The sequence below is a fragment of the Antedon bifida genome, chromosome 7, assembly GCF_963402885.1.
Source record: "Antedon bifida chromosome 7, ecAntBifi1.1, whole genome shotgun sequence".
Taxonomy (NCBI): Eukaryota; Metazoa; Echinodermata; class Crinoidea; order Comatulida; family Antedonidae; genus Antedon; species Antedon bifida.
The window spans coordinates 6,720,107-6,737,057 of NC_136232.1; the positions used below are offsets into that span (position 1 = coordinate 6,720,107).

The window sequence follows — 16,951 nt, forward strand, 5'->3', positions numbered from 1 at the left end:
TATTTTGACAAAAAGCCATAATAATACATAAGATTAATAATATCAAGCCATCAAGCTAGTAATAGTTACAAGAGAGCAGCCTAATCATTGATAATACTAATCAATCATACATTGATATAGAGTAGCTTTAATGTGACTGTTTCATCGCCATTCCTCTCCGAATGCAGAACCTTTATAACCAAAACGCATCAAAAAATATACTTCCCAATTTTACAAGATGTAATTAAGTTTAATGAAGTTTCCTAATGGTGCTTTAATTGGTTTGATTGTGTTTAATTCACCACCCTTCCATTTCCCGCATTTCCAATCTGGCTGCAAAGTGAACAATCACAGACTCTTAACACTACTTGACATTACGAAAATACCGTCCATGAATTAAGGAGCATAAGATTACATAATCGAAGGCAGGTTTCTTTTCTTCTACTTATATTATGATTTCACCATAGAGACCTATTAATAGTCAACTAGTACTACTGTAGGAGATGGCATAAATATGTGAAGCTGGACAGGGACTCCTCAAAATGACCACAATAAGTCTGTTCAAAAATATTATTTTTTCATTTAAAAATAATTTGTTCTACGTTGAGTTGTTAAATGTCTAGTTCTTATGGTCTATGAAGTATACCAGGCACATAGATAACAATATATCTTAAACTTTCTCCAAGTACTCTCACTTTGAGGAAGGGTTTGTCTTATCTGAAAGCTGAAATTACTTTGAAATTGTTTGATTTATCTTTTTTCTTTTTTAATTGTACTGTATACATTGAGATTTAGCCACTGATACCAACAGCATTGTAATTTGCTTAGTAATCTGTCTTTTGATTAAAATATTAGAATGTTTTTACAAATTGTATATTTATCTACTGTAGTTTCATTTCAATTTATAGAGTGACCTCTAAACATTATAATTTATTAAATTTGACTATATAGATAAAAGTGAGAAATAAATTAAAATTATTCTATGATGTTAATTAAAATTTAACAAAGTATAATTTAATACACCTTTTTATTAGTGTACCAAATGACAGGTACAATGGACAGGACACTATATAGTTATTGATATGTATGTACAATAACGGATACATCTTCATGTTTTTATTAACAAAACAGTTTTATCTAATGAAGAAATGCCATGCCTTCTGGCAAATAATCAATCAAATACAGTACACAAGTTTGTTGTTTTTATTTAATTTCTTTTTTTTACTTTTTTAATGAAATTTCATGCTTTATTTAGTTAAAAATTTCAATCCATCAAACTTTATTGAAAACAATTTCAATCTTAGTCCAATGTAAAATAAAGAATGTTTAATAGTTTGCAACAATAACTTTCCTTACATAATGCTTCATTTGTGGAATCGTTAAAGCACAATGCACAATGTAATAGATATTTGTCATATTGTGTGTTTGCATCCTAGAACAATGTAGTTGTTTCAAAAGTAGTTTCAAAATGAGATGCAGACAAAAATGTGTTCATACAAATAATCAATTTAGAAATGTTGTTGTGTTAAGTCAGTAAGTAAGTTACCTATTTTTGTCTCAAATAGTACATGACGGTCTATTCCAAACATAAAAGAATTTTTTTTTCCCAGTTTTTTCACTTAAGCACTTGTTAACTATCTTGACTTAAGCAAAAAGATTGATATAATTGTTTGCCATTACAAATTGTAAAAGACAAAAAACATATATCAACTAGTATAGGTACAAATATTGTGTATAAATGTCTGTACCACTAAAAATGGTTAAAGGTGTATTGTCCCCCTGAAAAAATATTCTTTTTAAATTTTTTTGTAAAATATGTCATATAATAGTTATTCACTTTGACCAATAATTGAACCAAAACAAAATTTATTTACCTGAAAAAACTGTAATTTAAAGCAAAAAATAGTCAAATTGGCTGACAGCCAATAGGTTTTTGGTTGAAATGAACCGTTTATTTTGTAATTTTATAACTGAAAACATTGTTTTTTCTACGAAAGTGATTAACTTTGTTATAACTACAAAATGGCCTATTCAAAATTTGATTGTATTAATCTTCATTTTTCATGTTTTTGGTAGACAATACATCTTTAACTTTAAAACTCCAATTACGGAAATGGATGAAAAGGTCGTAAAGTAAGTGTCATGGTTTATACATACGTTGAGAGGATAATTCCATAATCTCTACCCAATCTTCATTGAAATCTGAAGAGGCATCGCTGGAACTGTCTCTGATTGATGGAATATCTGAAGCATCATAGTATAGAGATCTGAAATGAAACATTTAAAGAGATTACATTTAGGAAAAAACTGAAACAAGTTGTCAGATGATATATCTGAAATAAATTGAAGTATACAGATCTGGAATGAAATGTTTTAACAGATTGAATAAAACAAAACATCTTCCTAACCAAACTTTTCTTTTGAGTGATGGAATAAATATATAATGTATATTTCTATAAAACACCATGTGCTATCCAGTGTTAGTTTTAATGCATGGTATAAAGTTCTATGTAATGGTTCAATTAAGGCCAGACAGCATTGTACGACCAACCGCCTCATCGGGAGAAAATTAAACATGTTGAAAGTTCTTCCGATGACCTAAATTCTACGCTCGACGCTTTTCAATTTTATTTGTTGGTTGATTAAAATAATTAGGTTTAAAAAAGACTGTCTAATTTCTTTGTAGTATGGACATTCTAAAATAGCCTGGGTGCAGAACAGTTAATATACACATTTGCGGGAAAAAAGTATAGGAAAATTTTTTTTTGGTTTTTCTGATAGAGTATACCATATAGAATGTCAGCAAAAAAATCCCCATCGGAAAATTTTTTACGGCACTTTTAAATTTTGGCCTATATAACACACACAAATTCCTATTAACACACACAAATACCTATATATAGGGGATAGGGAAAACCAATTCACGTTTTTTTTAACTTGGAGTTGTGTTATGATGATTAAAATTAGCTGAGGCTTACTTTAATAACTACTTATCATAGTAGTTGATAAATCAAGTCGATACGATGACATCATCATGCCAGAATCCAATATGGCGTCCAATTTGGCGGAAAAATAGGGTATTGCTAAACCCCGCAAACCCCCACAAACCTCCAAAAAAATAAAGCAAACCCCACCGAACCAACATAAAAGTGATTGAATCATGAAGTGTACAACCCACTGGGTATATAAAATATTAAATTTCTACTGTTAACTACTTATTTTGGGGATAAAACATCATTTTTTGGTTAAAAATTAGAAATCATTTTTTACCAAAAAATGATGTTTTACCCCAAAAATAAGTAGTTAACAGTAGAAATTTAATTTTTTTTTTACATGGATATACCCAGTGGGTTGTACACTACATGATTCAATCACTTTTATGTTGGTTCGGTGGGGTTTGCTATGTTTTTTTTTAGGTTTGCGGGGGTTTGCGGGAAGTTAGCAATACCCAGTTTTTCCCGCCAAATTGGACGCCATATTGGATTCTGGCATGATGATGTCATTGTTATCGACTCGATTTATCAACTACTATGATAAGTAGTTATTAAAGTAAGCCTCAGCTAATTTTAATCATCATAACACAACTCCAAGTTAAAAAAAACGTGAATTGGTTTTCCCTATCCCCTATATATAGGTATTTGTGTGTGTTAATAGGAATTTGTGTGTGTTATATAGGCCAAAATTTAAAAGTGCCGTAAAAAATTTTCCCCAAGACTCTGGGATGGGGATTTTTTTTCTGACATTCTATATGGTATACGCTATCAGAAAAACCTAAAAAAAAATTTCCTATACTTTTTTCCCGCTAAATTTGTACTGCACCCAGGCTAAAACACAATGATATTCATTTTCAACCTCATTGCATTTGCAAATTTTACAGATTCTTTTAAAATTCCTGTCCATCTTTCCTTTTCGTTTTCAAGATTTAAAATTCCTAATCTTAACTTAGTTACGATTAGTTCAAAGTTTTGAATATCAATATGAAAATCTTTTAATTTAAAAATGAGAGAGATATGAAAACAGGTTGGTATCCAACAAGTATAATTTTTTCTTAAATATATTGGAAATTGTCTGTATGTGGATTATCATGTTATTGTCATCCTAAAAGTAGAGCAAATTGCTATCCTTGGAAGACTGGATACCAAACACATTAGAATAGATTGTCTCTCTACTTCCATTTCATTTAATCGGCAAAATAGAAAAAAAGCCAGAGATATGTCTACTGATTAAATTAGGCCTACTTTTTATGATTACACAAATTTAGAGCATTCTTCCCCATTTGTCATTTTTACCAATCATGCAAATGCTTTCTTATCACCAACAACAATGTTCAATTAAAGTAAAAACATCCATAGCATGCGGCATTAAACAATATAGATCCTCCAAATGATGTTAAACAATCTCAACAATTTAAATTGTGTTCATGTTGTTTGCATATAAGAAGCCAATTATTCTATATTCTGAATTAGCCATTACTACGAATGGAAGCCTAAAGCTCTGTCTAAACTATCAAACTTTATGTGACAGAAAAATGTGATTTGCCCATATATGTATGATGATGTCATATCACTACCATATTTGGGCATATCACACTTTTTTTGTCAAACTACTTAGATAGTGTACTGAGTATGACAAGGAAGGGGAGACATTAACAGTCTGTTAAAAAATAGATACAGTAGATATCAAAAAGCAGTTCATAATTTCATTTTAGCTGTTAAAAAGGGGGTGTGGCTGGTGGGAGGGGACGAGCCAAACACCCTACACTCCCCCCCCCCCCCCAAGATCCAGAAACAGTAGAGAACAATGAAAGTAGAAACATGAGTTTTACTTATTACATATGTTAATAATTAGAAATTAAAGGTACTGAAACCAAAATGAATAGATTGGCTTACTCTGTTGATGCAAAGTCAGACCCAGTAATAAATTTTGCTTCAAAACTAGAAGGTAAAAACGAATAAACATCTTCGTCGTCTGTCAATGGTCCGCCCGTATTAGTACTAGAACATGTCATAAGCTAAAAATAGACACAAAAATATAATTACTAGTTATATATAGCGATTTATTATTCTGAAATCCTGATAATTCCTAAATTAAAGGGTCTTTTTGAATAAAAAAATGCTATCCGGTTTTAAACTGAACTGGTATTACTTTGTACAGCTCTAGTTTACACTGTCAAACTGTATTGTATGTGACAACAAAATATGATGTGCCCATAAATGGACATGATGATGTCATATCACTACCATATTTGGGCATATCACTACCATATTTGGGCATATCACAGCCATATTTGAGCACATACACTTTTTTTGTCAAATTAGTTTGACAGAACTTAAAAATAGGAAAATTATTAATTTTTACAGATTTAAAAAATAAAAATAAAAAATATCTTAATAAAATAATAATAAAACTTGTGATATTATTTCAAATGCTATTGTTCAAGAGATTAATGCGTCTGCAGTTGTGTAATTTGAAAAAATTGAATATCTTTGTCAAAGTCAATAAACGAAAGTTTATAGATATTTTCCGTTTTACTTCATTAAATTTCATCACAGAGATAACTGCATCGCTAATGAATCAAAACGGATTAAAGAATTTATGATGGTTTAAAAAGCGATCTTATCTAATGCTAAGATTTACATACTATATTTATGGCACGTTTATATAAAAAGATCCACTTTTTAGTGTATTATCTATTTCGTTATTTTATGTTAGTTCTTTAGTTCATTATTGCAACACAATTTGTAAGATCTGTTTAATCCACTATGTCACAAGATACATCATCATAAGAAGGGCATGTTCTTTGAAAGTAAACATTTTCCATTTATTTATTATGTAATATGATCAATGCATTATAATTATAATCCAAGCATTTTATGGGTATAGAAGGACACAATATTCATTGTGCTTAAATACAGTTACTACTGTATCTTGATTTTTGTAATCATCTGTAAATCTATCCAGGGTTTGTCATTGTCGACCAACGAATCAACACTGCTCGGAGTGCGACCAATTTGACATGAAGGGACCCAATATGGAAGTTAAAATTTGTTGTACAATGTTACTGTAAACATTTCAATATACAAATCAAATCATATACACTAAAGGCCCATTTACACTAGGGCGATAACGATCGGCGATAAATAGATAAACATGCATTTTTCTTGAATAAAACGAAAGAAATTAGAACAGTTTTCGTTCTAGAACTATAGGATAATCATGTATGCTGTATTTGATAAAAATAATATTTTTGAAAATCCAATCAAATGACGTCATGATCAATAAAACAATAAAATCGTTGTATTGTAACGATATTATTGCTCTTACTAATCATGACGTCATTTGATTGGACGTGTGGAAATATTATTTTCATCAAAGGCAGCATAGATGATAATCCTATAGTTCTAGGATGAAAACTTTTTAAAATTCTTTTGTTTTAGGTATGAAAAATGCATATTTATCTTTTTATCGTCGATCGTTTATATCGCCCTAGTGTAAATGGGCCTTAAATCATTTTAAATACTTACAGATATTCTATCGTCAACGTTACATGTCTTACATACACTAGATTGGTGAGGATGGTGGTATGGTACTTTACAGCATTGCCTGTGAACAGAAAAAGTGGCTAAGAGGAATTTTCACAACCAATTACCATAAAATAATCATATTAAATTCTGAATGTATAAATAAATGGTTATCCTATAGTTATAGAACGAAAACCTTTCTAATTTCTTCTGTTTTATATGTATTTATCGTCGATCGTTATCGTCCTAGTGTAAATGGGCCTTAAAGATACCATATGAAAACTTTAATGAATTTACTGAAATGAACGTCCCAGTTAATTATATTGAGTGATGGTTTAGAAAATGATGCTAACATTTATTGTCAACCCTTCCTACACATATTAACATCTTCATGTCAGTCGCACTGAGATTTCTACGGATACATCAGTATTACACTAGATTCTCTTAAGGGTTTTTTAAGCATAGATAATCTCACATTTATCATCTTTTAAACCAGCTCAGGTTTATAATGCTGTGTAAGTAGTGTTGGGTATTAGTAAAACATAATTGTGTTTGTGAGGAATCGGAAATGGCTAGAGCAGGCTAGAGCATGATAAATGAAAATATCCAGTCAGAGTCATGGAGGTGTGACTGAGCAAAGTATATAGTTCTAGACCAGGTGTCAATCAAATAGTATACAAATAATGAATGTTTATGAGTGTAATGTTACAAATAATTGCATGAGTTGAATGATGAAAGGTTATATTTCAACGAGGCAAAGCCGAGTTGATATATAACCTTTCATCATTCACCAAATGCCATTATTTGTACCATTACACGAATATAAAATATTTATTATTTGTTTTATATAACATCTAAATTAAGATTGAGATCTCAAGTTCCCCTCCTTTGGGACTGGGACACTGGGACACTTTTCCATGAAACAAATAATTTATATAATTTTAATCCCTAAAACACTTTCTTAATGTTTCTTTATAGCAGTACAATCAACAACAACAACGTAAACATTCTGGTACATCAAATATTGTAACAACTTTCCAATTTATTATATTGTTTAAATCGTATTGACAACTCTCATAATTAACTGGTATGTATCTAACTAATGCAGGGCAATCAAAAGTTTCCCTTCGATGAACTGACTTAGTTTTAATTCTAACTAAAAAGTAGTTTGGGCAAGCAGCCTCTTACAATCATTAATTTTAATAATCATTTATTGCTTTTAGATAAAATGCTGCGAATCAAATTAAATGAATTCCCTGTTCCCTACAGAGCACAAATGCAATTTACTTAAACAATAACAGTCTGCGTTTTATCATAGAGAACTCTATTTTATTCATCTAAGAATTTAATTAAGTTTGTTACTGTTCATTACTGTGAAGTCCCTAAAGGAAAATTGAAAAACAAAATAAAATTCAATTCACGATGCCGATGCAGACACAATACAAATACAATTTATTTAACAATGAAAAGTAATAATAATTTCCATCAAAAATAATTTGATTCTATTTCTTAAAGTTTTTTTAATTATCATTTTTAGCTATAAATCATTTGTTTACCGTCCCTATGGTGATAACGAAAAAAATTTGTAAACAATATGTGAAAATGATGGCATTTTCTTTACTGTGAATCTACGCTCTTGATCCACCAAGGAGCAAAAGTGGGTACCGTATAAGAACGAATGTTTTTTTGTTCACCATATTTAATGAGAGTGATCCCTCCAGCAATTGCTGATCATTAGGGACCCTCAGTGCTTCACAAGACAAACATATACACAAGATGCTCTACATAAACGTATTACAAGTCTTTGGGAGTGGAGTTGGAAATTTATCCTTAGAAAAAATCCTGACATGTGACAGGACTTGAACCCAGGACACTTGCCAAGCATCATAACCACCAAGCCACAACTCCACTCCACAATAGAACCTCTCCTTTGGAACACCCATATCAAGGAAATGCCTATTAAATGAACACTTTCCTATGAAATGACTATATATGGCCAACACCTCTTTATGGACCTTTAAGGAGACTTTGTATAGACCAACATGTGTTTCCTAAATAAGGTTTTTCTGTAGTCAGTAAATAAGAATAAAACATGCATATGATTAATAGAAATGTTAAACTTTACTTACACATAATTTTCTGGTATAAAATTAACAGTAACCGTCCTGCCAATTGTGAGGAGGGACGAGGCAGGCTTCACTATATTGGACTCCATTTTTTCCATAGACAATGCTTCACTTCTTCGACTGAAATGCTATTATACAAACAAATGAATGTTTATGAGTGCGATGGTACAAATAATTTCACAATCTTTAGTTTAATACATTCTAATACTATACAAACATACAGTACTATACGTAAGTATCTATTTTTCAACCAATTGCCAAAAAACATTATTGTGAGACATCCAATTCTGCTCTATAAAACTATGTATATTTTTTTTAACTAATATTCAATCTATTGCACAGACCTATTAGGTAGTTTTAGTTGTCTATACACATGAATTTACTGTGATTCTAACTTTCATTTATAGTACAAGGGATTGATCATTATTTCTTGATTCATTATTGTGAGACATCCAATTCTGCTCTATAAAACTATGTATATTTTTTTTAACTAATATTCAATCTATTGCACAGACCTATTAGGTAGTTTTAGTTGTCTATACACATGAATTTACTGTGATTCTAACTTTCATTTATAGTACAAGGGATTGATCATTATTTCTTGATTCATTATTGTGAGACATCCAATTCTGCTCTATAAAACTATGTATATTTTTTTAAAGTAATATTCAATCTATTGCTCAGACCTATTGGGTAGTTTTAGTTGTCTATACACATGAATTTACTGTGATTCTAACTTTCATTTATAGTACAAGGGACTTGATCATTATTTCTTGATTCATTATTGTGAGACATCCAATTCTGCTCTATAAAACTATGTATATTTTTTTAAAGTAATATTCAATCTATTGCTCAGACCTATTGGGTAGTTTTAGTTGTCTATACACATGAATTTACTGTGATTCTAACTTTCATTTATAGTACAAGGGACTTGATCATTATTTCTGCTTTTAATATTGAGAGTGCTTTGGACAGCATGTGAACAATCTATATTTTGTTCAAGCATGCTACTTCATTAGTTTCACAATGACATTTTTCAAAGCTTCACTTGATAGAGGGCAACATACAATTAATGTTGGCTAGACTATAGTAATAATATCAATATCAAACAAGCAAAAAAAAAATCTGATCAATGTTGTGGTGGTAGTAGTAGGCAGGCAAAACACCACATACTGTACAGTATATTTAATTGATCTAATTTCTCTGGAAAAGGAAATGTTCACCTAACCTTTACCAGTGATAAAAATCACACAAAATTGTAAATAGGATTTTATATAAAAGTAGCAGATAGTTTTATTTTTAGGCTATTAGGTCTGTGCCTACATACTTTATTATTAGTCATGCCAAATAAAATGAATGAAATACTTAATACACTATTTACCTTGTAGAACCTCTTAAGCTTTGACATGGCAATTTTAGCACCCCATAGGCAAAGTTCTTGTAGAGAGCGTAGATTAACATCGAACTTGCGATAACCATCAACTTTAATTAATTTGGGCTGATAACTGGCTTCATGGCCACTATCAAGTATCTCATTAGATTGACCTATTTCATTAAAAAAAAAATATGTTTGATAACTATATTATACAAATAATGAATAATTATGAGATGGTATACATAATTTCAAGAGGTGAAAGATGAAAGGTTATACCGTATTTATTTGAATAAACACTCCAGGGTGTTTATTGTTCAGAAGGGTTTTTAAAGGGGGGGGGGGGGCATTTATTCAGCCATATGGCACCTGATTGAGCTGTCCACAAGCCCATACCAGATTTGGTCGTGTACCGCGGCGTGACGCTTCACCTGCACACAATCCCAGTATACCTTCGTTATGAGTTGCCAAGGGATCAATTCACCAAGTACCAAGGGATAATGGTCTAGTAAAGGCATCACCCCATGAAAAGCAAATTTATCTTGTGTCCAATGGCAACTAAAAAAGAATCAACAACCATCAATTTCATAAGAATGCGATCTCTAGTGAGATTTATAATTCAATCAACCACTGATCTATTTTAGTCTAAATTGTAAAAAAGCATCTTTCTTTTTTTGCTAATAGAAAATAAAAATTGAAAGACTCTAGAGATGTTGAATTAGCATTAATTAAAATCTGTTCAACTACCCGCTCATTTGTTTATGAAATTCTACTAGTATGTATCATTTATATAAATCTTAATAACAAGCTTGAAAAAAACAATTTTGACAAAATTGTCAAAAAATATTTATTTAAATAAATTTGAAGCCTGTAATCTAGTTGTGTAGTTTAAATTTGAAGACTGTACATCTAGTAGTGTTCTTTAAAAGACATATTTTAGGAGAATTCTCAATTAGAATTCTTAGCAAAAATCCTAGTTCTTTAATCTTATTAAAGTACATACGACTATAAACATTAATACTAATACTATATGGCAGAATTAGGCATTGGGAATGATGGATGATAGAATATACCAAACAACATGTGGGAAGGAAACAGTTAACATCAAAAACATTTCAAAAAGCACTTTGAAAATACGTAATACGCCTCTGGGGAAGTCAACGCTTACGTAGTTACTGATTGTTCAAAGATCAAGTACGTATATGACATTCGCATGACTTTTAAACCAAATTTGCTTTCTTTTCAAATATTTTTCTAAACTCAACAAAGATATTTATTTATATTCACTCAATATGAATATTTTGAAATTGTTTATTTTGTTTAAAAGGTTGAAAACACAATAGGTCTTCATAAACATATTTTTCATGATACTACAGTAGGCACATGTATAATAACATACTACATTAGTACTATTCAGGGGTCACCCCATCACCCCTCATCTATTCAGGGGACACCCATCCTCTATTCCAAGGACACTCCTCTTCTATACAGGGGACACTCTTCTATTCAGAGGATACACCTCTTCTATTCAGGGGACACTCTTCTATTCAGGGGATACCCCTCTTCTATTCAGGGGATACCCCTCTTCTATTCAGGGGACACCCTCCAATATTCAGGGGAAACACCTCCTCTATTCAGGGGTCACTCCTCCTCTATTCAAGGGACACCCCTCCTCTATTCAGGGGACACTCCTCTTCTATATAGGGGACACCCCTTCTATATTCAAGGGACACCCCTCCTATATTCAGGTGATACCCCTCCTCTATTCAGGGGACACCCCTCCTCTATTCAGGGGATACCCCTATTCAGGGGACACCCCTATTATGGGGAAAATATCCTGTGAACAAGGGGCAATATATGTTTAAAACCTATTACAGCTCATATTCATGGCAGACTCTTAATATACATACACTTTCTTATGGAAAATCCTTTTTCCATTTCACTACCCTCACTATGGTAACCATCGCCATGTAAACTAGCAGATTGTGAATGAACTCGTTGCCGTCGGTGATTTTCTGAAGCATCCATTTTCTTGAAACGTCTTTCTAATCGCTTGTTGACCTTGAGAGGAATCGGAGCAAAGTGTAAACAAATGTACAGTTAAATGTTAATAAATAAGATGTACGGTCTTTATTGTCAAAATGAAAAATTCTAGTACGTCAATGCAGATAAATTGCAACATTTTAAAATCAATTCCACTTTGTCTGTCTGTTGAATTTGAAATTGATTTATCATTTTTTTTATAAGTAAACCTAGAATGATGTAATCACAATAGAAAGGCAGCATTCGTTCAAAATTTCCAAGTTCCAATTAGTAAGATTTGATTAGAGAGAAACTTTAAAAGACACAATTTCAATACAGAGAACACAACTTTATTTTGGCGACAGGGAGGAGGGTAGGCAATTTCAAATTTAGAGCATTAGCTGTCCCTCCATACTCTTCTAAATATGGGTGTTACTTTATGTGTGCAGACAATCTCTGATCAGGGGAGCATTACATACTGGACTCCACAGGCTGAAGTCTCTGGAAAAAATGCATTTATGGTGTTCTAGGAGATCATTAATGCACTCCGATTCGATCATCTGTAAAAGGGTCTTTCACACTTGTTCCGGCACGGTTTTGTTTTGGCATATCGATTGGTGCATACCCGCATGGAGCATCGTGAAAAATTGATGTTTGATTTGCCGGCGCCAACAATAAAACAGGCTGACAATACCCAGTTTTTAAAAACTTATTGTTTGTTTTTTTTTTTTTTTTTTTGTATAAATGTTTTTTCGTGTGTTGAGGACGGGGACACAGGCCCCTTTGACCCTCCTTTGAGTCTGCACATCCTGATATGAATCATTTACAATGACAATAATTTTTTCCAACCATGTACACTCTAGTTGTGTAATCAACCTCGAATCAGCAACTTTGAGTTTTAATACTTTTAATATTTAGGATACAAGTAATTATATACTATATCATTCCCTCACCTTCAATGTACTAAATTGATTTAAAATCTGTGTTGTTTCACCAATGGCCTTTTCCAATTCCTCCATAACTCGTGTGTAACTTGTCTTCGTTTTAATATCATCTACAGTCTCACTTGTAGCCATGTATTGCAGTTTTGAAACATGATTTTCTATATAAAAAAATAGACATCTAATTTGAAATAATTGTGTTAAGCTCTGTCTACACTACCAAACTAGATTGACAAAAAAAAGTGTGATGTGCCCAAATATGGTAGTGATATGCCCAAATATGGTAGTGATATGACATCATCATGTCAATATATGGGCACATCACATTTTTTTGTCACATAAAGTTGATAGTGTAGCATTGATGATATCTCCCATTGAGACATTCATAGAATGCAAGGTTTACCAATGAATTTTTTCCGGTTATTAATTTATCTACAGTATTTTATTTTTGCTGGTATCTATGTGGCTATTGATATATTGCTTGTTACCCACTGGCTATTTACCCACTGGCTATTTACCCACTGGCTATTTACCCACTGGCTATTTACCCACTGGCTATTTACCCTCTGGCTATTTACAAGCCCATATACTTGTTTTTTTTTATATATTCCAGCATTATTACAAATGATAACAATAAACAAATTCATTCCCTGTCACCTTAGGGTATGTTCAGATCCATGGAGTTATGCTTTTGTATTGCAAGCAATGTCATATTATAATTAGCGTCGTAACAGCAATGTGTTCAGAACGCTTTCGTTTGAAACTGAAGTGTCACCAATTTGGGCTAACATCTGGTATGCAGGATTAAATTTGATTGGTTAGAGGTTAAAATCGTAAAAGACATATGGAGTTGTACGATACGAAAGCATAACTCCAGGTCTGAACAGGCCCTTAGACAAATATATGCACAAGATGGAGTCACTTGGTGATTTATTGAGTTACCTTTAGTGAAAGCTAAATCTTTTAGTTTTCTTTTCAAATCCTCACAAAAGTTGCGACTGTTTCCATATTTGAAAGCTTCAGTGACTTTCTTGAACTTATTTATGATTTTATCAAAATGTACCACAAGTTTACTAAACAAGAGAAACAAAAATAGGATGATTATTTATTTAGATTTAAAATAAACCCAAAACTACTCCACTTCTTAAAGGCCAATTTACACACACCGGTAACGGTAAGCGGAAATGCGCATCTTTACTGAGCATCTCCGTAGATCAGTGTTTTGTGTAAATGGTCATAAGAAATAACATACATTCTATATTATTGTTTTCCGCTTACAGTTACCGCTCGTCTGTGTAAATTGGCCTTAAGCCTACAATGAGACTAGTATAGTTTATTCATGCTATAATAGCCAAGTAAACTTACTGATAAACAAGAATTAGGCAATAGTTCTTAAAATAAGTGAGAATTCTTACTTTTTTTCTGATGTGATATAAGCTAAACAAAAAGGTCTGACAAAGCCTCGGGCATGAATGTCATAAAGAGTAAAGTGATGAACCTAAAAAGAAATAAACATTTTAATTTATTTATTGCACGTCTTCATAACACAAGAAAGGATAAAGAAGATATTATTCAAAATTTAATAGATTCAATATAAACATAAAACTATTCACTTACATAAGCATGAGCACCCTCACTCAGTTCCTCCTGGAGAAGACACGTGTCATCGTAAATTGTGAACACGCCGTTTGCTGCACGAGATGAATTAGTGGCGTTGTAATCAACAGACATGATGTTGACAGCAAACTGTTCTTTGTCAAAATCACCCCCACCATCAGATGGAATAGTAATCTACAGTAATATAATAATGATGATTAGAATTGTGAACAACTTATTTTGCCATAACACATAGGAGGGGGTATACTGGTGGTCAGTAGCATGACGGCTATGAGAACTCACAGGCCAAACCCAGGGGTCACAGCGCTTATGGGGGTGCCAGAGCTTATGAGGGGCCCAGGGCTTATGGGTGTGCCAGGGCTTATGAGGGGCCCAGGGCTTATGGGTGTGCCAGGGCTTATGAGGGGCCCAGGGCTTATGGGGGTGCCAGGGCTTATGGGTGTGCCAGGGCTTATGAGGGGCCCAGGGCTTATGGGTGTGCCAGGGCTTATGGGGATCCTTAAGCAGGGACCGCAGGAATAAAAAAAGAATAAAAAAGGCATAAAATATGTCAAAAAGGCTAATAATTTCTGAGATCTTCAGGCCTCTGCATTACACCACTGATCCTGGTGTACTGTTCATATACTACTTCTACTACTAACTAGTCATATAGAGGGCACATGTCATGTGTGGCAAATCAAAAGTCCCCTATTGATAATGGCCATTTATTATATACTACCTACCAATGGATTAGGACCTTCAATTTCACAAAACTCAGAAATCATGATGAAATCATTTTCAAAGTTAGGCGAGATGGGCCATGGGTTTGGGGGTGTGAAAACCGGTAGGAGGTCTGCAGGTATATGGCTGTTCTCGGTATCATCGACATCATTCAGCATCTGGTCATCGCTTACTGAATAGCCTGCAGCAAACATGTTGACTTCGTTGCTGCATTAGCTTTTGAGTCGATTGCTATAAAAGCAAAAAGAACACACAGGTCAATTGACAATTAGAAATTGATCATTTTCTATTATATTACTGTACTTATTAAATTAAATATTGATTTTTGTTTTTAAATGGTTAGGTTGGCCAACTTTAACTCAATAATATAGACCTAATCTTGCACTAACCCTATCTCTGAGCCTAGGGAATACCCAGTCTAGCTAGACCTAGGCCTAAACCTAGCCTTCACTTCTCTAAAGAGAGGACGTGTCTCCTGGACCTGGTTGGGCTGCTGGGAAGGCTCTTCTACACTTGTTGTTGGGGCCTGGGCTAGGCTAGCCTAGTATTGCTTTTCAGTATTATAATTACATTATAATGTTTAATGTTTAATAAACAGTAACTTATTTAACACTTTTCATGAAAATATGTAAACGAGAACCTTTAAAAAGACGAAGAACATACACAGAATGAGAGCCAAAATTGTGTGAAAACTCCCCGTTTCACAAGTCACCTGATGATTTTGTTACGCATGAGTGATTAGTATACAAACATAATATTTCAGTGAGATGGAAAACTTGTAATTGTATTGTCGATAGATATTATATATTCGCCATGTATTGTTACGGCAAAATGAACGCAATTGATTGGTCAACATTTTGTTTTATTATTTATTTAATTTGAAATTGCCTTGATTCGAAAGCAGTTAAGCAGTTTGGTCCGTATATTATTGTTGTTTGAATTTTAGTAGTCTCAAGTTTCAAGTTTCAATTTATTTATCGAACACAAAAAGTAAAACAGGTGATAAAATAAAAAGCATTGTGAACGAAAGGAAGACCAATAATTCTTATAATCTTATAATATAGAAAAAGACACCAGTTTGATTGTTCATTTACGTAATGTGCATCGTTCCCTTGAATAAACGTCCTTTTAACTAGCCATATCACGGTTATAAGGGATTTCAATTGATTCTACATCTGCAAATTGTATAATTCAAACAATTAATTCTATAATTGTTACTATAGATAGACAATTCCGAAATATTTTATTATAAAGATTTTCAACCTTTCCTGATAAAACTAATTCATTCCGTTAATAGATCTTACAAACCTGACGTCATCATCACTCATTGAGGTAATTCTGACAACCATTGCTACAGTACTTTCCTTCCTGGATAAAGTTTTTAAATTTATTTTTAAATTGCAAAGAAAATACAATAAAGCACGGTGTAATATATTAAAACATGGGCCTATGTATAGAGTTTGTTTGTTTGTTTTATTTGATTTCCACAAATAATACATAATATATTAAGTGTGTGTCGGTATACTACTAAAAATGTTGTAAAATCCAGGGTTTTGTTAGTGTTACTTATCCAGTCAAGAACTGCAAACGCGTGCGTGTGAACGTACGCTACGTCATATGATTTCATTTTATCAATTTTTATAAACGCGTGTT

The 16,951-nt window shown here is 32.5% G+C and overlaps 1 protein-coding gene across 2 annotated transcripts in view; it reads right to left on the minus strand.

Annotated features, from left to right (window-relative positions):
* The window catches only part of LOC144847629 (guanine nucleotide exchange protein smcr8a-like), a 111,645-nt gene extending 95,635 nt beyond the window's left edge, over positions 1–16,010 (minus strand). For both annotated transcript variants that reach the window (XR_013613761.1, XM_078704095.1), the window contains exons 1-12: positions 15,939–16,010; positions 15,301–15,529; positions 14,579–14,752; positions 14,377–14,459; positions 13,904–14,034; positions 12,974–13,122; positions 11,909–12,059; positions 10,008–10,171; positions 8,630–8,754; positions 6,504–6,582; positions 4,869–4,990; positions 2,137–2,246 (exon numbers count right to left, since the gene is read on the minus strand). Coding sequence is in view for 1 of the 2 variants with exons in the window: in XM_078704095.1 (XP_078560221.1) it covers positions 2,137–2,246; positions 4,869–4,990; positions 6,504–6,582; positions 8,630–8,754; positions 10,008–10,171; positions 11,909–12,059; positions 12,974–13,122; positions 13,904–14,034; positions 14,377–14,459; positions 14,579–14,752; positions 15,301–15,492 (1,480 nt within the window). In the remaining variant the exon portion in view is untranslated. The remainder of the gene's footprint in view (positions 1–2,136; positions 2,247–4,868; positions 4,991–6,503; positions 6,583–8,629; positions 8,755–10,007; positions 10,172–11,908; positions 12,060–12,973; positions 13,123–13,903; positions 14,035–14,376; positions 14,460–14,578; positions 14,753–15,300; positions 15,530–15,938) is intronic.
* Positions 16,011–16,951: the final 941 nt, after the last annotated feature.